We start from the raw sequence: 23,489 nt of genomic DNA on the forward strand, positions 1-23,489 counted from the left end.
CGAAAAGGATCCCTGAAATACTGTATGCATTAATATCACTGAACAGTAGCAATGCAGGTGATTATTTTTGCAGGTGATTTATTTATTTTTCAAAATCTCTCTCTGTTCCTCCAGTTGAGCTCTAAGGCACATTTCAGCAACACTGTGAGACCCATTGCTCTCGCAGACCGAGATGATGGCTCTCTGCCAAAATTATGTTCAGTCTCTGGCTGGGGAAGAAATGACAGAAACTCAAAATATATGTCTCTGACACTCATGGAAGTCAGTGTAACACTCACTGACAATGAGCTGTGTCGTGGGAAAAAGATTTACTGCTCTGAGGGAGAGGCTGGACTGGGTGTGGTACGTACATTTATGATATTACATTATATACCATGACATGGACAAACACACACACACTCTGTGGTCAACGTTGTTGAAACAATCACTGCACATTGTGTATGTACTTCCAGGGAGACTCTGGTGGTCCGTTGGTCTGTGAGGATGGAAAAGCGTACGGGGTGGTGTCCTACACCTTCAATCCAGCAGGTGGACCATCTATATATGCCTACACTAAGATACCTGAGGATGGCAATCAATTGGTTTATGGAACCCCATGTGTTTGTATTTTTAATATTTAAACATTTTAAAGCTGATGTTTGAGATACTAATATCATAACTGATCCTAAATTTGCTGCAGTGGTTATAAACTTTAGGCTCTTGTCAGAAAATTAGAAATTTACACCCAGTATATGTGAGTTTTCAAGGATGGATTTAAACAAGCCAAACATGACAAGTGTGGTGTAAAATCTAAACTGTAACTGTATACTCAATGCTGTTTAACAGGCGTAATATCTATACATATATCCTAAAATGCTCCTAAATAAAACATAATACTTTAAATGCATCACTGTTTTGTGCATTTTGTTTTAGAATGGATCAAATGAGAACACAGGATCAATAAACTGTTGCTCTCTCACCACGTTCTCTCAGTGCCTCTGTACACGTGTTTGAGCATGAATTGACTCACTAAAAAAGACAACACTGCCTCCCTGTGAACAAAGTGAATTGATGCAACAAGAAGAGGGTCACTGTTCACTTGTTGAAATCAGAGCTGAAAGTCTCTTCTCATTTATAAGCTCTAAATCTGCTGTGCCTGTTGTTTAACAGAACCTGTAACTGAAGAACAGCCAATGTTCAGGTTGGACACTAACACTGTCGTCACTGTCTAATTGTACAAACGTGTTTTATGTCCAATGAGATTGTTTAGACATTATTGAATAAGGCCACCTTCTTTTATTACCACTCCAAACATAGGCTAAATGTATTCTACATGACCAGGCATCTCATTTATGTCAAATGTCATAATTAATAATAAAGGTAAAATAAGATAATCCTTTATTAGTCCCACAACAGGGAAATTTACATTGTTGCAGCAGCATAAGTGAATGAAAAGATAGAAAATGACATAAATACAAGTAAAAGACAAGATAAAAACAAGATAATGCAATAAGAAATATACACATAAGAGCAGTATAAACATGACAATGTAATAAAAAATATTAACCAAGGAGCAATCTACACAGGACTTTATACATAGAGACAGAAAATGAACTAAATACAGATATTGCACATTTTGAAAATGGAGTTGCACACAGTGAATGACTGATAGCAGCTGTTTTGTCAGGATATTAGATCAGAGCCTAGTGAAATGGTCCCTGTGAGTATGTGGTCTACTAGGAGCAGTGCTGGTTGTAGACTCTGACAGAGGCAGGAAGGAAGGATCTGCAATACCTCTCCTTCACACACTTTGGGTGAAGCTGCCTATTGCTGAAGGAGCTGCTCAGTGCTGTCAGAGTCTCCTGCATGGGGTGGAACTCACTGTCCATAAGATATCACCCTCCACTTCCATTGGGTCTAGGGGGCACCCCAGAGACAGCGCTGGCCTTCTTGATCAGCCTGTCAGCCAGCTGCTGCCCCAGCAGACCACTCCATAGAAGATGGCTGATGCCATAACTGTGTCGTCCTCAGGAGTGCCCCCTGCACTCCAAAGGACCTGAGTCTCCTCAGCAGGTAGAGTCTTCTCTGAGCCTTCTTATAAAGTGCAGTGGTGTTGTCTGTCCAGTCCAGTCTATTGTTCAGCTGAACACCCAGGTACTTATAAGATGTCACCATCTCAATGTCTCTTCCCTGGATGTTCACTGGTGTTGGGCGGAGTGTCCGCTCCTGCGGAAATCCACCACCAGTTCTTGGTCTTCCCTGCACTGATCTGGAGGCAGCTCTGCAGGCACCAGTCCACAAAGTCCTGCATCAGTTCTCTGTGCTCCCCGTCATCCTCATTTGTGATGAGGCCGACGACTGCAGTCATCAGAGAACTTTTGCAGGTGGTAGTGAGGTGAGTTGTACTGGAAGTCTGCAGTGTAGAGTTGAAAAGGATCGTTCCCTGCAGAGCCCCCGTGCTGCAGACCACCATGTCAGACACGCAGTATCGCAGTAAACTGTACTAAGATGCTAAAGATGCTAAATTTTCTGTCAAAATAAAATGATTAAACACATTATGTGGTTCCAACGGAAACAGTGAGACATTTCACACTTAAATTAAATACGTGCATCCTCTTGTTTGCCCAATTGTTTGTGACCATTGAATAGTGGTTATTTATGTAGCTCACAAGAAAAAGCCTTTTGATTTTACTTAGCGTCTGATTTATCCTGCAGCACATCAGGTGGTTTCCATTTTTAACATGACCATATTACTGACTGCATTATTAAATACAGTGTTAATGGATGCACATATTTATAAACATAACTACCCACCCTGATAAAGTGAAAACTCTTTTGGAAAAGTATTGTAGGTTAAAAAATAACTGATTTATGTGAGTATCCAGTTGAGTCTCCACTTTCAAATCCTCCAACATGATGTGACACTATTCAGACTGCAATGACACTAGTGATGTAGAAGAATTTTCATTTTAATCATTTTACTGGTAATACTCAGAAAAACTCAAGCCATCAGTAAAGCAGCACTGGGAAAACAGACTTGCACAGCTGAACATGGACTCAGACTGTAAACTGTGCGTTATCTCCTTCTAGTTTGCTTGCAGTAATGTATAACACATAGCTTATTCTGCCACTTAATGACATCTGATTTGTCTCACTTCATCAAATCAACACTTAAATGCTGATATTCTTCATTATGCTCCAAATTCAGAGTAGTGCTTCCCCCTCCAACCTCCTACAGTCTCAGCATCATATCAAATCACCATTACCTCCTGACTCATCATATCATATTCATTTTTAAGCTGAGCATTACACCACCAAACCTCCTGACATTTTGGATCCCCATTCAGCTTTTATCTCTTTGTACTCAATCTCATTTCACCCAATCCACTGATGCTCTACAACCCAAATTCATCTCTGCCCTACCTGCCATTTTAAAAAGCTAATTCTCATGTTTATACAGTGTGGTCTTTGTTAGTCTCCTGAACATATATAACTGGAAATAAGGCCTCAAAGAACGATAGATAACCAAGTATATAGGTGGTATACTGCTGTTTCACACCTCACACAGAGGAAATGGTTTATGATATTATCTGTGTTTCCTGTTAATTACAAACAAGATAATGATGCAAGAGCAGTTCAAATGCATGTGAACAGACAATACCCCACATTCACAAGACCCAGAGAAAACCTGAAGTCAGACTGTTTTTTAAAAACCAAATGTAAAGATTTAATTTATGCTGAATTAAAATGGAGATGACTTTAATTAGATAATGCCAAGAAGGTTTAAGGTATATGTAGGCCAAAGAAAGGGGATGCATTAAAGAATTACAAAAAATAAAAAACGAATCAATGTGGGTCTACACTGGAGCCTCTGGATAGTTGGTGTGGAGTTCTGCCAGAAACAAGAGATTTATCTTTTTACTTATATCAGGACACATCATCTTAAGTGTTCTTATTATACCCTGTGACTCTAACCTCCTGCTCTGAATCTGACATTTGTCATATAACTGTCTCAGAGCCTCAGATGTTTTTATCAGAGGGATGACGTCCCACAGCCTTGACATATGTGCAATTATAACAAGGTCCTGTTTCTCCAAATCTCTTCTGCAGTAAATCAGTTGCATCATCATAATTACTGTTTGTTATAGTGAGTGTTGCTACTGACTTTGCAGCAGTGTCAGTCAGTTTTTCAGATATATGAATTTCTTCCTCCTGTAAAGAGCATTATTGCTGTAAATAGCAGTTTTTACTGGGTCCTAAACACCTGCCATGAACTCACTTTAACATAAATGTCTCAATCATCAACTTTGGTAGGAGTGTTATCATGCTGAGATCTGACAGAGTCAGCACATATACATTATTACACAGTAGCTATCTAACTTCAGTGTTTCCAACTGCAGCCACCTAGTGGATAGAGAAACAAGACTAAAACAAGGCTGACCAAAATATTATTTTAATGTAATGTGGGATCATAAAAAGTCTGACAATTGATCTTCTTTTCCTTTCACCATGGTAATGACTTTATCACTTCTTTGGTAGTTCAGATGTTACATTTCATGTCCTCTGGCAGTGATAGAGACATCCCTTCTTATGAATGTGGTTCAAAGCCACATCTTTTGTATATGCAAGCTACACAAACACTTCCTTCACTCTCTAAGTCAAGGAAGCATTTAAAGGCTGAACTTGTCAGTGATGTGCACCACTGTTCCTCAGTAGCTCAGCTGGACTGTGAACTCACCATGTTTTTCTACTGTGAGCTGGTCGTACTGATACTTGCACTGACTCTTGATGGTCAAGGTAAGTTTGGCTTTTATGGCACTTAAGGATATTAAGTTTTAAATCACAGTGTTAGTGCTAAAACTAAACTCTCTCTATCTCCCTTTACATTTATTTATCTATTCATAAATATTATATATTTTCCCCCAGTTCATACAGGGCAAATCTATGGAGGACACGAGGCTAAGGAACACAGCAGGCCATACATGGTGCTGTTGGAGCGGCACATGCAGAATGGTCAAACATATTACTGTGATGGCTTCCTTCTGACTGAGGATTTTGTGATGACTGCAGCCCACTGCCAAGCCAAGTCAGTTTAACACAATTTGAATTTAAGTATTGGGAATTCATGGGCCCCTGATAAGACTTCTTATCTCAATAAAAGAGACTGATTCATGCACAGAGACAAATATACTTCATAACTGCTTCATGAGAAGAGACATAAATTTGAGTCTCAATGCTCTGACCAACTAACTAATATGTTTACTAACAGATAAAGTTTTTACATTTATTTTTGTCATTTCAGGTCCTTCACAGCGTTACTAGGAGTTCACAATTACCGTAACAGTAATGGAATACAGCGTATATCTGTGGAAGATATGTTTCCACATAAAGACTACAATGCAACTGAATTAACAAATGACATAATGCTTCTTAAGGTAATAGAAATGCATTCATTTTACCCCCAACCCAATTTTGTTTCTTACTTTGTTAGTACCAAGTGAATCAAACAATAGAAGTGTATATAAACTGAAATTCATGTTTTTAAATATATATATTTTTTATTTTTCTCTGTTCCTCCAGTTGAGATCTAAGGCACATTTTAACAACAATGTGAGTCACATTGCTCTCGCAGACCGAGATGACGGCTCTCTGCCAAAATTATGTTCAGTCTCCGGCTGGGGAAGAAATAACAGAAGCTCAAAATATATGTCTTTGAAGCTCATGGAAGTCAATGTAACACTCACTGACAATGAGCTGTGTCGTGGGAAAAAGATTTACTGCTCTGAGGGAGAGGCTGGACCGGGTGAGGTACGTACATTTATGATATAACATTATATAACATGACATGGACAAACACACACACACTTTGGTCAACATTGTTGAAGCAATCACTGCACATTGTGTATGTACTTCCAGGGAGACTCTGGTGGTCCATTGGTCTGTGAAGATGGAAAGGCGTACGGGGTGGTGTCTTCCTCACACAAAACAAACCCAGATGGCCCGTATGTCTACTCCTACACTAAGATACCCAAGAATACAGACTGGGTTAAACAGATTATTAAAAATAATGGAAAGTTCTAATGTATCAGATCACAACATTTGAATTTCAGGTTAGTTAGCTAATATCTCCTCTGATTCCATTATCACAGAGACCGCTAAATTGCTTGTTTGCTTGTTTTACACAACTTTAATCAAAATATGCTTTGCGCGATCTGTACAAGCTCCTCCCCGCCCAATGTTAGCTGGGATAGACTCCAGCATCCCCCTGACCCTTAATGGATAAGCGGTATAGATAATGGATGGATGCTTTGCTTTAATGATATCTTTCTTTTTTTTTTTTTTGCTCCTACTGCTGCTGCAGTGGGTGCATATCTGTCAGTAAACTTTAGGCTATTGTAAGGAAATTAGAAATTTTAATCAAGCATATGTGAGTTTTTAAGCATGGATTTAAACAAACCAATCATGACACGTACTGTAAATCTAGTTCACAATGTTCTCTCAGTAAACATGCTTAATCCCAATGAATGTAATATGATGCTACAATGAAACAAATACATCATAATGTATTATCAGTATACTTGTACTGAGAAAAATGTGAGGACAGAATCATCCTGCTGTTGGTCATTAATGGTGTTTGTCATCTGTATTAGTGTCACATGAAATTTATACTTATACAGAAAGAACTGAAGCAAGGTCTGCTGCCAACACCAAGAGGTGTGTATCAGGAGAGACAGGTGGTGTCAGGATAACACAGGTGTAGCACACACTTTCTCAGATGAGAACACAGGATCATCTGAACTTGTTTTGTTCCATCTTTTTAAACAATAAACTGTTGCTCTCTCATCACGTTCTCTCAGTGCCTCTGTACACTTTTTTGAACAACAATTGACTCACTAAAAAAGACAACACTGCCTCCCTGTGAACAAAGTGTGTTGATGCAACAAGAAGAGGGTCACTGATTACTTGTTGAAGTCACAGCTGAATGTCTTATCTAATTCATAAGCTCTAAACCTGATCAAGTCTGCCTGTTGCCTACCTGTAGGCAGATGCAGGCAAATGTATCTACAGTTTTTAGCAACATCTGACAGAACAGCCAATGTTGGGCACCAAGTTATACAAACACATTTTATGTCCAATGAGATTGTTTAGGCATGATTAAATAAGGTCACCTTCTTTCATTACCTCTCCAAACGTAGGCTAAATCTGTTCTACATGAACAGGCAGCTCATTTACGTTAACTGTCATAATAAATAATAAAACATTGTACTACAATAAAACATTGTACTACACTACACAAAGTACTAGATATGAATGCATTTCAATGAACCCTTTTATTGAACATGAAAAAAATAAAAATTATAGAAAACATCTGGTTCCAAAGGTAACAGTGGGACACTTAAGGGATCAGTTGGCAGAAATGGAATATAATATAAAGAGTTATGTTTTTATTTGTACATAATCCCCTAAAACTAATAATTGTTGTGTTTTCTTCCAATATGTTGTGCCGCCATGTTTCTACAGTAGTTCAGAAAGGACAAACCAAACTCCTTTTACATTTTTACATTGATGCTGCAGCTTGTTTACAGAAGACAAAGAAAGAGGAAGAAAGGAGAGCGTACATGTCAGCTATTACTTATAGTTTTACAGACTAACAACAATACAGCGTTTAAATATAGCTATATATATAACACCATTTTGTCACCTGTCGGCCACCACAGACTCTGTGACACGCTTATGAAGGGAGGGGTGAGAGGATGGGTATTCAGTTGGTTGCAATCTGTGTTCTAACCACTAGATGCCACCAAATCCCACACACTGGTCCTTTAAGTCTCTCAGTTAATTGCATTCATCCCCCTGTTTACCCATTTGTCTGTTACCATTGAATAGTGATTATTTACATAGCTCACAAAAAGAAGCCTTTTGATTTAGCCTGCAGCACATCAGGTGGTTTCCATTTTTAATATGATCACATTAGTCACTGCAATATTAAATTATGCCCAACTGGGAAGATAGCAGAAACAAAAATGTGGACAACGTTTCTGGGGAGAGGGATGTCTGGAATGCCCTGCTTAGCCTTTAGCCCCAGTGTTTCCCAACCTTTTTGAGCCACGGCACATATTTTACATTAGAAAAATCACAAGGCACACCACCAAACAAAAATGTCACAAAAAGTATATTTATTGAAATATAATGAAAATCTAGCCTCAATTCACTTACAAAATCCCTTTATTTTATCGGTACTTGTGAGCAGGTTTTCATTTTGGTGTGTTCAGGTCATTCAGATGTTGAAATATATATGCCAGATATGCCAGTCTTGCACACCACTCATCACTTGAGAGCAACTGAGTATCATCATACTTCTCATTTGTCACTTTAAGTTCCTCCCGCAGCTCATACACATGGGCTAAAACTTTGCCACAAGACAGCCACTGGACCTCCATGTGGAGCAATAACACTTTATGTTGCACTCCCATTTCCTCACACTTTCATTGTATTGTCTTGAGGTCACTTTTTGCTTTCTTCTGACCACTACTCATGCTAGGACCTTCATCTGGGACAGAATTTTCTCCAGGACTATGGTCAGATTGACTACTTTTTCTTTTCAAGTGTTCACCCATTGCTTGTACCTGCAGCGTTGTCTCACTCGCAGCATGACTATGTACTTTCATATTTAGTGTGATACTGCCTCTAGTGGAAGAGCATGTAATTGTTCTGCCTGTCACTACACGCCGCTCACTTAAGAGTACCAATCAGGTGAAATTGGATAATCTTCCATGGCACACCTGATGACTTCTTACGGCACACTTATGTGATGCGGCACACTGGTTGGGAAAGACTGTTTTAGCCACTGCGACCCGACTCCAGATAAGCAGAAGAAAATGCTATGCTATGTTATTATTAAATATGTGCATATATTGTTAATGGATGCATGTATGTATGTCAAGATGTAGTTTTTATACCCACTGGTCTTAGGTGTTTTTTCAAAGTCTTGCTGTGTTTCAGTTTGCATCCTCCCACTTTCACACTTGATGTTTTGAGTGCATAAGTGTGTCCACGATGACAACTATGAAGAAATGCAACACAGTATAAGTACCCAGATAGTGTGCTCATAACAGTCAAAAGTGTGGAATAATGGACACTTCTCCTCATCAGTTGCCATCTTGGCTACACAGTGGAAGGGGAGAGATCACCAATGCATTATCAAACTTGTCAAAGTGGTAGCTAAGGAAGGAGGATACATCGTTGGTGCAGATGGCAGAGTAAGTTATACGTTGCATGAAACAGGTGGCACGTTAATGCGCCACGTTAGTGAGTATACTGTACTGCGCACACAGTGTTCTACATGTAAGTGTCTGATTTGAAACACAAGGCATGTCTTTCCATTAACATTTATTTAAAAGGAAAATTATTTGCATGATCACGTGCCTGAAAAAAAAAAAAAATCCAATTAACACAAACAAACAATAAATTTAGAGCTTTCTATGGCACCTCACAACCAAACCTGTTTCACATTTCAAATGTACCCCCATCAAACTGCTCTGTGATTATCATTATTTTTTCCCAAATGTGACATCTGATGAAAAATTCACAATGAATGATTTGTTTCATTCATTTGGTCCCATTTTGACTGCTAATAAAGCTGGTGAAACAGTGAAGATTTGCAATGTTGTGTTTTAGCACACTTGACTTACTAACAAAATCTGACACACTAACCACATCTAACATGTTTTGTTTTCCATTAGTTCAAAGATTTAACTTAAAATCTAGCAAATATAATAACTTTCCAGTCTATGATCTAGAGGACCAAAGGTTTAGTAAGTGTCCAGTTCAATACTTCCACAAGAAACTAAAAGGAATGGGATCCAGTGATTCTGGCTCCAACATGAAAGACTGGCAGAAAACTGAGGGTTGATATTCTGCTGCTTGACAACTCAGGCAGAGGATGTGGTTGACGATATAAATCTACACTTCTTGTAAGTTTGAAACAAGATGAAACATGTGCAAGCAAAGCTGAGCCAATACCACAAAGACCTGTTCAGATAGCATCAAGGGAAGGCGGCCCTAAACTCCAGCCCACCATCCACCCCAATCTGCTCCAGAGACTAGATGATAAAATTAAAACTATTAAAAGGTCATTTGGATTGCCAGTAAAATACTACATTTCATAAAACACCAATATTAACACACACACGGTCTGGCACAGACTGTATGTCTAATGCAAAACTGCTGCAGGTATGATGATAACTTTGTCAACCACAGAGGACACAGCTGCTCATCACCAGTAATAGCTTGCATTCTCATCATGTGGGCTTTGCGTGTTTATTGTGTAAGCCTGACAATTGCAAAGGAAGAGGAAGGACCATCTTAAGTCAGCTAAGCAGCATTGAACGTGTCATGACAGCTACTCAACAAGGCTTGAACTTAGCATAAACAGACACACCTATCTGTGGATAACCAGGGGCCGGTTATCAGGTAGTGGTAGGTAGTAGTACTCAGATTTTTCCTTTCACCATGGTTCTTCATCATTTCGTATCAACAGCCAAATACCTAGTCCAGATTCCTCCATTCAACCAGCACTGGGAACACTGGGAACACACACTTTCATGGCTGACCATGGACTCAGACTGTCAACTGCATGTTGTCTCCCTCTGTTTTGAGGGAGTAATGCACAACACATGGCAAGTACACAATATAGAATTCTGAAACAAAACACAAAATATGTGAGTGTAATATGTTCTCAAAATAAAGACATGCTAACAAAGTGCTACCAAGAGAAGAACTATGACTAACACCTAAATGTTTACTGGTGACATCAGACCTCTTCACCCAATTTGTGTCACTTCATCAAATGAACACTCAGATGCTCTTCTGATATTCTTCAGTTTGATGACTATGATGACAAATTCAGAGTAGTACTTCCCCCTCCAACCTCCTACAGTCTCAGCAGCAAGTCAAATCACAATTCCATCTCCTGACTCATCATATCACATTCATTTTAAGCTGAGCAATACACTACCAAACCTCCTGACATTTTGGACCCCCATTCAGCTCTTCTTATGTCTTTGTACTCAATCTCATTTCCTGAACATATATAACTGGAAATAAGACCTAAAAGAACGATAGATAACCAAGTATATTTGATATACTGCTGTTTCACATCTCACACAGAGGAAATGGTTTATGATATTATCTGTGCTCTCTGGTAATTACAAACAAGATAATGATGCAAGAGCGGTTCAAATGCATGTGAACAGACAATACCCTACAAGACCCAAAGTAAACTCAAGTCTGAGACTATTTTACTAAATATAAAGATTGAAATTACCATTAATTAAAATGGAGATTACTTTAATTAAATAATGCCAAGATAGTTTAATGTATATGTAGGCCAAAGAAAGGGGATGTATTAAAGAATTGGGGGAAAAAAATCAATGTGGGTCTACACTGGAGCCTCTGGATAGTTGGTGTGGAGTTCTGCCAAAAACAGGTTCTTTATTGTTTTACTTATATCAGGACACATCATCTTAAGTGTTCTTATTATACCCAGTGACTTCAAGCTCCTGCTCTGAATCTGACATTTGTCATATAACTCTTTTATCACAGGGATGACATCCCACAGCCTTGACATATGTGCATTTATAACAAGGTCATGCTTTTTTGTTTGTTATAGTGAGTGTTGCTACTGGCTTTGCAGCAGTGTCAGTCAGTTTTTCAGATATATGAATTTCTTCCTCCTGTAAAGAGCATTATTGCTGTAAATAGCAGTTTTTACTGGGTCCTAAACACCTGCCATAAACTCACTTTAACATAAATGTCTCAATCATCAACTTTGGTAGGAGTGTTATCATGCTGAGATCTGACAGAGTCAGCACATATACATTATTACACAGTAGCTATCTAACTTCAGCGTTTCCAACTGCAGCCACCTAGTGGATAGAGAAACAAGACTAAAACAAGACTGACCAAAATATTATTTTACTGTAATGTGGGATCATAAAAAGTCTGACAATTGATCTTTATCACTTCTTTGGTAGTTCAGATGTTACATTTCATGTCCTCTTGAAGTGATAGAGATGCCCTTTCTTATGAATGTGGTTCAAAGCCACATCTTTTGCATATGCAAATTACACAAACACTTCCTTCACTCTCTAAGTCAAGGAAGTGTTTAAAGACTGAACTTGTCAGTGATGTGCATCACTGTTCCTCAGTAGCTCAGCTGGACTGTGAACTCACCATGTTTTTCCACTGTGAGCTGGTCGTACTGATACTTGCACTGACTCTTGATGATCAAGGTAAGTTTAGGTTTTATGACACTTAAGGATATTATAGCATTAGATTTAAACCATAGTGTATGTGTTAAAACTAAACTCCATCTTCCTTTACATTTCTTTATATTCATAAATATTATACATTTTCCCCCAGTTCATACAGGGCAAATCTATGGAGGACACGAGGCTAAGGCACACAGCAGGCCATACATGGTGCTGTTGGAGCGGCACATGCAGAATGGTGAAACATATTACTGTGGTGGCTTCCTTCTGAACGAGGATTTTGTGATGACTGCAGCCCACTGCCAAGCCAAGTCAGTTTAACACACTTAACATTTATTCATTGGAAATTCTGGGGCCCTTGATAAGATTTTTTATCTCAATAAAAACTTACTCTCATGAATAGAGACTGACAAATTCATGACTGCTTCATAAATTCAAGTGTCTTGATATTTTTTCTTTTTGTGAATATAATATGCTGACAAAAAACTAATACTGTTACTCCCAGGTAACTTTTCCACATTTATTTTTGTCATTTCAGGTCCTTCACAGCGTTACTAGGAGTTCACAATGTCCATAACAATAATGGAATACATCGTATATCTGTGGAAGATATGTTTCCACATAAAGACTACAATGCAACTGAATTAACAAATGACATAATGCTTCTTAAGGTAATATAAAAAATAATTACATTTAAAATCATTGTACTTGTAGTAGTGAATTGTAGTGAATCAAACTATGTAATACATTTCTGAACAAATTGAAATCCATGATTTGAAATATGTATATATATATATATATTTATCTCCTCAGCTTAATTTTTAATTATTTATTTACTTTTTTTTGATCTCTCTCTGTTCCTCCAGTTGAGCTCTAAGGCACATTTCAGCAACAATGTGAGACCCATTGCTCTCGCAGACCGAGGTGATGGCTCTCTGCCAAAATTATGTTCAGTCTCTGGCTGGGGAAGAAATGACAGAAACTCAAAATATATGTCTTTGAAACTCATGGAAGTCAATGTAACACTCATTGACAGTCAGTGGTGTCGTGAGAAAAATGTGTACTGCTCCAAGGGAGAGGCTGGACCGGGTGAGGTACGTTCATTTATGTAACATAACATGAACACACACACTTTTGTCAACAATAATAATCGAATCACTGTTGTTGAAACAATCACTGCACACTGTGTATGTACTTCCAGGGAGACTCTGGTGGTCCGTTGGTCTGTGAGGATGGAAAAGCGTACGGGCTGGTGTCTGCCTCACACAAAACAAACCCAGATGGCCTGTTTGTCTATTCTTACACTAAGATACCTGAGTATCAAGACTGGATTAAACAGATTATTGGACATAATGGAAAGTTCTAATGCATCAGATCACAACATTTGAATTTCAGGTTATTGTGTAACATTGCAGAATTACAGAGCTGATGATTGAGATGCCAGTATCTACTCTGATTCTATTATCACAAGGACTGCCAAATTAAAGTCTGGACTTGCTTGCTAAACACAAATTTAATATCTCTATTTTATTTTATTTTATTTATTTATTTTTTGCTGCTGCAGTGCATGCATATCTGTCAGTAAACATAAGGCTATTGTAAGGACATTAGAAATTTAAATCAAGCATATCATGACACAAGTCTAGTGTGGTGTCATCTGAAATTTCATTCTAGAGTTAATGCTAAACAGATGTAATGTCTATTGTTTTCATACACAATATATCCTTTGCTCTTAAATACAACATTATATATATATATATATATATATATATATATATATATATATATATGACACATTACTGCTTTTTGTATGTTCTTTTAGACTAGATTGAATGAGAACAAATTTGCTTTGTACCATCTTTTGAAAAAATAAACTGTTGCTCTCTCACAATGTTCTCTCAGTACCTCTGCACACTCCACTTGTACAAGAACATTTTGGTTTCAATTTTGAGATTGCTGATTTTATTTTAATGCCACTCCAAATTTAACTGGAGCATGCTTAAACCCAACAAATGGAATATGATGCTGCAATTAAATAAATAACAACTCATAATGTATTGTACTTGTACTGAGCAAAATATAAGGACAGAGTAATCCTGTTGTTGGTCATTAATGATGTTATGATGAGCATCACATGAAATTTATTATTATTATTTGCATAACAGAAACAATTGTAGTAAGGTCTGCTATCAACACTGAGTAGTGTGTATCAGGAGGGACAGGTGATGTCAGGATAACCAGACTTATATTATCAAATATTGAGAAGGTACAGGGGAAAATATATTACTCAGACTCCTCAGAAAAATGGAAGTTTTCACAGAGAGAAATGTCTACTTAACACTTGCGAAAGCTGCCACTTGGCTTTCGGAAGCAAATCACCTTCCCCTTATATTATACATGTAGATCAGTTATATCCATCCAAGTTCAGTTTTTTTTTAATTATATGTGTGTGTGTGTGTATATATATATATATATATTATATATATATATATATATATATATGCGGTGAGGTTTGTGGCTGGTGAGGAACTGAGTCTTTCAGAGTCAGATTTACAAATATATGCACCCAATATATTTGCCACTACTGATTGTGTTTCATATCTCATTTCAGCATTCTATCCATACACATAGCAGGTACGTATTGGGCAAAGGAAGAATGTAAAATGTATAGCGGTTCAGTATGCCTCCCAAAAAACACCAAGGTGGATGCTACAGACAGCTATAACAAGCGACACAGCACCATGGCAGATGCATTCTCTCTCTCTCACACTCACACACACACAGGATTCGCACACTGGTCTTACCTTTACTTGTAAATGAAGTCCATATGCCTCTCCTTCTGGACAAAAATCTCTGCAACTTTGGCGTAAAAGTCCTCTTTATCTTCTTTTAGAAGTCTCTCAGTCTCAATGGAGATGATTGCCAGGGATGAAAGTCGTCCTTGGCCAGTGTGAATACGACTGTAGGTTTTGAGTCTTTTCACAGCAGAGAATGACCTTTCCACAGACACTGTTGTCTTGCTGCTGGTATAGTGAGGGCCAGCTGGAGTAATTTGGTCGCTTCAGGAACAGTCTGCATCAGTTTCTTCTGGGCCAAAAAGCTGAGAAGCTGTACAGGGGGTTTACATTCATTCCTCACTGTTGTGAGCTATACAGTCCGATTAGATCAGCCTTTAGTCTGACAAAGTCAAAAAACTTGGCATATTTTGACAAGCTCTGCAGTTTCATGTCATCAAAATGTTGTGACATTTCATTAAATTTTGTACAATCGACCAAACCAAGGAAAGCTAGATCACCAAAGTGATCAAACCTGGCTTTCAGTTGAGCAGTAATATTGTAATAATGTAATAATGTTACAAAACAATCGTTTCCACTCATCTTTGACTGGTTACTGATGTCGGACACTATCTGTCAGACCAAGTGAGGAGCATTTCTGCTCAAACCGCTCGTAGAAACTCTCAAACTCCTGTCTCTGGCCTTCCACAACTCTAATTGTGTCACGTATTTGTGCACAACAAAATCCAATGTCCATGGCTTTGTTTTGCAGTACTCTGAAGAGTGCATCCATTTCATTGAAGATTCCATCATATGCCATAATGAGAAAGCATGTTGATGCTTTTAACTGCCACCACTCATATCCAGAGGCCATAATTACAGTGTCATTATCCCAGCTGTCTGGATTTTTGCTCATAATACGGAATACAGCGAGCAGGTCATATTGGTACATGCTTATAGTTTGCAACAGTCTGGAATTTGAGCTCCATCTCGTGGGCGCTGCTCTTGGTAAACGCTGTTTCACAACATCATCCAGTAAGTAGGTGCACTTCGTGGACTTGTTGAAAAATGTCCCTAGTCCCTCAATTGTTTTAAAAAAGGTTCTGCACTCAGGCATGCATTTTGCTGAATGCTTGAGCACTAAGTTCAATTTATGTGCGTAACAATGGGTAAACATGGCTTCAGGCACCTTTTCTTTAATCTTCGCTTGCACCCCATTAAGCTCTGATGACATTACAGACGCTCCGTTGTAAGTCTGAGCTACCAGCTTTTCGACACAGTTGTATCTCTCCAACACTCCCAAGACATACTGGGCTATAGCAGGGGCTCTTCTGTCATCACATACATCGTCAAATCCCAGAATGGCTTCCCTCACTTCACAGGCCGCCTCACTTTTAGCCACATAACGCAAAATGACAGAGATCTGGGCTTTGTTAGTGACATCCGTTGTCTCATCTACTTCTACAGCAACAAATGGTGCTGAGTTGATGTCCTTTTTAATATCACTTCTGATTACGTCACCCACTGCTTCAATTAAATCATTCTGTATCCTGTTTGACAAGCCAGAAAATACAGTAGATGTCTCCAAGTGTCTTGCAAGCCAATCATCTTTCTCAGCAAAAGAATGCAAAAGCTCAACATAATTCCCACGATTAGAAGAGCTTGCACTCTCATCGTTACTGCGAAATGCCAATTCCTGTTTGGCTAAGAAGCAGGTTGCATTAATAAGATCTTTTAAAATCTCTCCATTTTCCTTTACATTAGTATTGTGAATGCTAATGTTTAGCCTATGCTGTTTATTCAAAGCCAAATCTATTTGCGAAGTTCCAAAAGTTTTTAAAGCAATTTGGCTTTGAATGTGAGTAGTTGAGCTTTCATGTTTGCTGAGGCTTCTTGGTAGATTTTTTAAGTCACAAAATCCCATGTTAGTCCAGACATTGTCACAGGTTGAGAACAAAAGACAGGGATAACAGAAAAGGCGGTTTCTTGTAGCACAGCCACACAGCCAGTCTTTTCGGCTGTACCACTCACTTTGAAATGATCGAGTTATCCTCTGTCCCGTCCTTTGAAGCAAGCCTTTAGCTCCGGCATTGGTCGTCCATTATTTATTACTTCACGTTTTGATTGAAAGTCCAATTTTGAGAATTTTTTGAGCTGAGATATTACATCCTCCATTTTTGCAGTCAGTCAGAGCAAAACATAAAATAACGGACTCCTATTGAACTTTATTTGACCACGTAGAAGAAGAGCAACCACCGAACAAGAATAAACGTGAGCTCACGTACGCCCTCTTCATTGTGGCAGAGCTACTGCCTGCCTCACCTTATGTCTTTTCAGTGCGGCTTTATGTCAGATCTTAACACTAAATAAGTGGTAGACATACATGAAATACATTACTTATTATATGGAAAGTGAGGACATATAATAAAAATGTCTACAATGTATAAAAACATTTTAATAAAGCATTGCATTGGTAGCATACACTGAGTAAGCAAAAGGCAAGCGCTCAACCCAGTTTGCAAGGGATTGCGCAATCTGACGTGAGGCACAGCTTGGTTTATTTTATCATTAGTATACATCTCATGATGGCAGGTGAGGATGATGACAGGTGAGGCACTGCTCACCTGCTCCCTGACCGCACATCCTGCTGTGTACCTGCATGAAGTTGTACTCAATAAACAGCTGAGTTATTCCTAGATTGTTGAGAAGTGTTAGTATATTGTGTGGAGAAAGATCAAAACTTACCTGGCCCAACTGAAGACTTTCCCTCTCCACATTAATAGGTGAACCAGTTGTCAGGAGGGGACAACTGGTTCTGTTAGTGTGGAGTATTGTGTGCAGATTGATAAGAACAAAATTAATTTATCCATTTTAAGAGAATTCTTAAACATAAAATGTGGAAGTCTTGAGAGGGTCTGAAAACATTCCATATACACTGTATGCAATATCTTTTATCTCTAAATGTGTGTTGTATCTATTAAAGTGTACTTTAAAGTAATTTTCTGTTGCTATTATGTTACAAAATGCTGTTCAGTGTTTAATATTTTCATTGATATGTAGGTATATATTCATATATTACCTGCCAGTTCTTTCAAAAATGTAGTGATTGGCTACACTGCTTTCTCTGACATTGTGGGTTTTTTTAGGCTATCAGTTGTGTTTTAATGTCTTCATTAAGGATATATTGATAACAGTAGCTGTCGTGAGGACAGCAGGTTTGATTAACAGTTTCTAACTGTTGTAAAATGCCTGAGTGACTTGATCAAAGAAGCATGCAACTTACACTTGTTATTTAATGAAAAACAACATTATAAATGTTGAATATTACAAAGGTACAAGAGACATTGCGAATCAGTGAACAAACTACAGCATGAATTTTCCCCTCGCACCTTTGCGCATGTGAAGGGTGCTGACAGGATGCCGGTCAACACAGCCTTGCACTTTTGTGACCAAAACAAACTGTGTCCACTGTGTGACTCGAGAGAACACTCCACATAAAACATGTAAAATTTAGCCAGTTTAGTTTGTTGTGTGTGCGCATATGGTCTGCGCAAACTTTCACATACTTCAGTATGGCTGCATTCTGCTTATCAGATGGTATTGGGTCAAATTTGGTTCAATCTACAGAAATCTGTCTTTTTGTTTATTGTAAAACAAAAGAACTTAAAATCTACTGGCAGTTTGTAACCTGGAAATGTACTTTTATTTTACAGACATTTCCTTTATTTGCAAACACCCAACTTAAGGTAAATTTAAACAATTAACAGTTAACATTTACTCAAGTCTTATATGAGTGCAATTTTGAGGTGCTTTCCATTTTATACTACAATGTACTTCTACTCCACTACATTTCAATAATTTTACGATGAAGATGTTACACAATGGATGACATAACAAGCTTTTAAAATACAACACACTGTTAAAAACTAAACCAGTGGTTTCCAATGTTTTTGGTTTTTGATGTCAATAGTGATTTTTCCCTCTAAACTTTTTACATGGCTTCATTTCAATAAATGTTCAAACGATCCAATATCTCACCAACAAGATTAGAGAAGTCGTCCAAGAACTGAAAACAGACTCATGTGTCACTGTGTGTAACTTTTCCTATTGATCATCTGACAAACCCACAGATTTATCTGGTGACCCCATTTCTATGGAACTTGTACATAATGTAGTTTGAACTAGCTCCACCTCCAACAGCTGTAACATTAATAAGTAAGAGGGACCAAACCAATACTTTTACTTGAATACTGTAACTACATTTTGCTGCTTATACTTTTTTTTTATGGTCACTCTTTGCAGCTCTTCGCTTTAAGTGAACCACTTCTAGTTTTCAGAACCTCATTGTTGTGCATGAAGTGTCCCCTGTTGCAAAGTTTCTCTAGCAACTCCTTCCTAGTTCTTGAGCCTGTGGGGAGACTGAGAGTCTGTCAGCATCCTCTTTTATATGAGTTTTGAAGTGTCTAGCTATTTTATAATGGGCTTTTCTGCAACAAAAAAAAAAGCAGAAATTTTGCCCTCCTCTTGCTAATGTGCGTCCTGTGTCTGAAGTTTTGTTTATTGATTTTTCATCGGCAGATCTCCATTGATGTCACATCCAACATGACCACATGACATTCAATTCCGTAGAGTTAACCACTGGTTCTTCAGCAACCAGAGATTTTGACTTTGCCAAGCTGTTTATTGCTTCATCTTCCTCTGTGTCAGTTTCTGAGGCTGGAACATAGTCTGGATCAAATTCATCATCAGATTCATTCTGATTAAAACAAAAGCAGGGTCAATTAGATTACTTTGTGTGACACTGTAGAATCAAAATGGTGTAATTTATATATACACCGGTGCCTCACAACGTACAATCCACATGTCACTCAGATTAAATACACTTCCAAATGGGACACTGTTAACCAGAACAATGTGTGTGAAATGAAGTGATTTTGAAGTTTTTTATCAGAAAACTTGAGGGAGTCAACAAGCTTTAATAGATTTTTAATTTAAGGCTGAGCACTTAAGGCTATATGGAAAAGCACTCACAGCAATAAAATAAGATGAAAAGCCCATATCTTTACTATCTCTGTGTATGTGTATGTTAATGCTATATATGGAATTGTCTCTCTTTAAACTTCACTCACTTTCACTCTTCTAGGTTGTTCTGCATCGCATGTATACTGGCAAAAACAAACAACTCCCCCTAACCAATTTTTCGAGTAACATTTTTTTATTAAAACATTTTTTGTATTATTTAATTCAGAATGATCTCACTCTGACTCACTTTTTGTGTGAAATATGGAGAAGGATTTTTTTGTTGTTTGTTTTTACAAAATCTGCTTTGTTTACATTTGTGCTAAATGTGCAATCTTGAGACCAATGTTGCTAAGAGAGGGGAGAGCTGTAGATATATTATTCTGGATTAGCAAGGTAATTAATGAGCATACTTGAACAACATATTGGAGCCATATAATGGCGGGGGCAGTAGCATAAACATACTCAGTCCTAAGTCTCAAATTTCTGCTGTTGTTTAAAAGTGACTTTTAGTATGAAATAAGCTACCAATTAAGAAAGTTCCCTTTTTATTACTGCCTTCTACAGAATCAAAATAATTTAAAAGAGCAACTAACTATACAAGTTTCATTTGCTTAGTGTTACTTTAAAAGACACATTTTTCATTGATGGTGGCAGGTGCGTCAGCGATGCAAATTGAATATGGTAGCTGGACCTGAAATTTTGACATCTTTTCAGTCCAAACGATGACCCAGCGCCTGTTGCAGTCATCAAAAATGGTGGTGTGAACTTTTTCAAAGAATTCACTAAAAACCTTTGAGCAAATCTGAAGTTGTATTTCAGCTTCATATATTTTTTGTTCTTCTTTTTTTCTCTCCCTGTTTCTCAAGTTGGGCTCCAAGGCACAAGAAAAATGTGATACCTATTGCTCTTGCAGGCCAGGATAATGGCTCTCTGCCAAAATAATATATCATTTCTGGCTGATGAAGAAGCATCAGAAACATAAAATTTATATCCATCAAGCTCACGGAAGCCAATGTAGCATGTAATTAATGGTTACATCGGAAAAATATGTACTACTCTGATGAACAGACTGGACCGGCTGAGGTACATACGTTTATGTAACATAACATGGACAAAAACATATACACTTTTGTCAACACCAGTGTTGAAACAATCACTGCATACTGTGTATGTACTTTCAGGGAGACCCTGGTGGTCCATTGTGAAGATGGAAAGGCATACAGGGTGGTGTCCTTCACCTTCAATCCAGTGTCAGGTGGATCACCTATATATGGTTACACCAAGATGTCTGACAACAGAAGCTGGATCAATGCAGCCATAAAAATTACCTGAAAAATGTGTGTATACAATGTTTGAATTTACAGTGTTTCTTTTTCTTTCTTTCTTTTTCTTTTCTTTTTGTATAGCACCTCAGAACTAAACAGTTGATCACTGAAATGCTTGTAACACCACTGGTTGCGATCTGTGTTCTAACCACTAGATGCCACTAAAGCCCACACACTGGTCCTTTAAGTCTCTTAGGTAAATACATTCATCCCCCTGTTTACCCGTTTGTCTGTGACCAGTGGATAGTGATTATTTACATAGCTCACAAAAAGAAGCCTTTTGATTTAGCCTGCAACACATCAGGTGGTTTCCATTTTTAATATGATCACATTAGTCACTGCATTATTAGATATATGCATATATTGTTAATGGATGCATGTATGTATGTCAAGATATAGTTTTTATAATGGAAGCTGGCTTCAAAACTTTAACCCACAGGTGTTTTTTCGAAGTCTTGCTGTGTCTCAGTTTGCATCCTTCCACTTTCAAACTTGCTATTTTGAGTGCATAAGTGTGTCCACACTAACAACTATGGAAACACAGTGCAGTATAAGTACCCAGATGTTGTACTCATAATGCTCAAAAAGTTCAGTTTAGAACATTGGACATTTCTCACCCTCAAAGGTAACCATCTCATCTACATAGTGGAAGGGTAAAGATCACCAATGCATTTTCAAACTTGTTGTGGTAGTGGTAGCTAAGGAAGGAGGACACATCGTTGGTGCAGATGGTAATTTACATGTTGTATGAAACAGGTGGCACACACAAGAGAGTAAAACATTCATTTTTAAGTCAAGAGAGCAAAGCAGCTGGCAGATATTTTGGCGGATGACAATCATGGTCACTTGTTGTGATCATCATGTCTGGGAAGAACACAACAGACGCTTTTGTTTTGAGACTCATTAACTTGTCAAAAGGAGACACAAGGACACATGGGACACAGGATCTGTCTTTCAACTGACTGTGTAAACATTTGTTTGTTTGTTGTAAAAGGAAAATCAGTTGCATGATCACATGCCTGCAAAAGAAACAAATTTCCAATTAACACCAACATACAATATATTTAGGGCTTTCTCTGGCACCTCAACCAAACATGTTTCATATTTCAAATGTACCCCCATCAAACTGCTCTGTGAGTATCATTATCTTTCCCAAATGTGACATCAAATTAAAAAGTTACAGTGAATGATTTGTTCAAATGGTCCTATTTTGACTGCTAATAAAGCTGGTGAAACAGTGAGGAAGTTTGTGTTTTATCATACTTCACTAACAAAATTTGATCAACTTCAAACATATTTTGTTTTCATTAGTTAACAGATTTAACGTCAAATCTAGTAAATATAATACCATGCACTCGGTGGTAAGAACAGTAGGTAATTGGATATAGGTAAGCTGCATATTACTTGGGAAATCCCCCTTGCCGTTCTGATTTTCTCTGTGAGCTGCGAGTATTAGAGTGTCCCAGTGAATGAGGTGCTGAGTGTCTTTCCAGTCTTTCCTATGATCTAGAGGACCAAAGGTAAGTGTCCAATTCAATACTTCTGCCAGAAACTAAAGGGAATGGGATCCAGGCTCCTAAAATCAAAGAATCACAGAAAACCAAGGGTTAATATTCTACTGTTTCACAACTCAGTCAGAGGATGTGGTTAATGATATAAATCTACACTTCTTGTAAATTAGAAACAAGACATGTGCAAGCAAAGCTGAGTCAATACCACAAAGACCTGTTCAGATAGCATAAGAGGAAGATGGCCCTAAACTCCAGCCCGCCATCAGCCCCAAACTGTTAAAAGGTTATTTGGATTGCCAGTAAAATACTGTATTTCATCAGGACATAAAAACACCAACATAACACACACATGGCCTGGCACAAACTGTATGTCTAATGCAAAACTGCTGCAGATATGATGAGAACTTTGTTAACCACAGAAGATCACAGAGGGTAGGAAAGGAAGAGGAATAACCATCTTAACTAAGCTAAGCAGCACTGAATGTGTCAGGACAGCTACTCAACAAGGCGTTAGCATGAACAGACACACCTAACTTGGGATACTCAGAGGCCAGTTATCCAGTCAAGGAAGTACACTGGCAAGAAGACAGATTTTTAAACAGAACC

General features: G+C 38.0%; 3 protein-coding genes across 13 annotated transcripts in view; all 3 read left to right on the forward strand.

The window, feature by feature from the left end:
• The window catches only part of LOC108893016 (granzyme E), a 70,494-nt gene extending 63,672 nt beyond the window's left edge, over window positions 1–6,822 (forward strand). For 6 of the 11 annotated variants that reach the window (XM_051077475.1, XM_051077476.1, XM_051077474.1 and 3 more), the window contains exons 5-6: window positions 115–342; window positions 453–882. In XM_051077475.1, coding sequence (XP_050933432.1) covers window positions 115–342; window positions 453–620 — 396 coding nt within the window. In that variant the 3' untranslated portion in view covers window positions 621–882. Of the gene's footprint in view, window positions 1–114; window positions 343–452; window positions 883–6,089 lie in introns of those variants that run through there. The other 5 variants (XM_051077467.1, XM_051077477.1, XM_051077478.1 and 2 more) reach the window with 2 other exon arrangements.
• LOC108877304 (granzyme B-like) lies at window positions 4,627–6,822 on the forward strand. The gene is made up of 5 exons (XM_018667305.2): window positions 4,627–4,776; window positions 4,906–5,065; window positions 5,282–5,414; window positions 5,560–5,787; window positions 5,896–6,822. The coding sequence occupies exons 1-5, from the start codon at window positions 4,719–4,721 to the stop codon at window positions 6,058–6,060; spliced, it is 744 nt and encodes a 247-aa protein (XP_018522821.1). The 5' UTR covers window positions 4,627–4,718; the 3' UTR covers window positions 6,061–6,822.
• Window positions 6,823–12,163: 5,341 nt separating this feature from the next.
• On the forward strand, window positions 12,164–14,319 carry LOC108877301 (granzyme B-like). The gene is made up of 5 exons (XM_018667302.2): window positions 12,164–12,272; window positions 12,403–12,562; window positions 12,790–12,922; window positions 13,118–13,345; window positions 13,453–14,319. The coding sequence occupies exons 1-5, from the start codon at window positions 12,215–12,217 to the stop codon at window positions 13,615–13,617; spliced, it is 744 nt and encodes a 247-aa protein (XP_018522818.1). The 5' UTR covers window positions 12,164–12,214; the 3' UTR covers window positions 13,618–14,319.
• Window positions 14,320–23,489: the final 9,170 nt, after the last annotated feature.

The sequence above is a fragment of the Lates calcarifer genome, linkage group LG17, assembly GCF_001640805.2.
Source record: "Lates calcarifer isolate ASB-BC8 linkage group LG17, TLL_Latcal_v3, whole genome shotgun sequence".
NCBI lineage: Eukaryota > Metazoa > Chordata > Actinopteri > Centropomidae > Lates > Lates calcarifer.

Coding starts and splice junctions, on each gene's coding strand:
- LOC108877304 (XM_018667305.2), top strand. CDS start 4,719: ATGTTTTTCTACTGTGAGCTGGTCGTACTGATACTTGCACTGACTCTT. Junction 4,777..4,905: donor ACTGACTCTTGATGGTCAAG/GTAAGTTTGGCT, acceptor ATTTTCCCCCAG/TTCATACAGGGCAAATCTAT. Junction 5,415..5,559: donor ATGACATAATGCTTCTTAAG/GTAATAGAAATG, acceptor CTGTTCCTCCAG/TTGAGATCTAAGGCACATTT.
- LOC108877301 (XM_018667302.2), top strand. CDS start 12,215: ATGTTTTTCCACTGTGAGCTGGTCGTACTGATACTTGCACTGACTCTT. Junction 12,273..12,402: donor ACTGACTCTTGATGATCAAG/GTAAGTTTAGGT, acceptor ATTTTCCCCCAG/TTCATACAGGGCAAATCTAT. Junction 12,923..13,117: donor ATGACATAATGCTTCTTAAG/GTAATATAAAAA, acceptor CTGTTCCTCCAG/TTGAGCTCTAAGGCACATTT.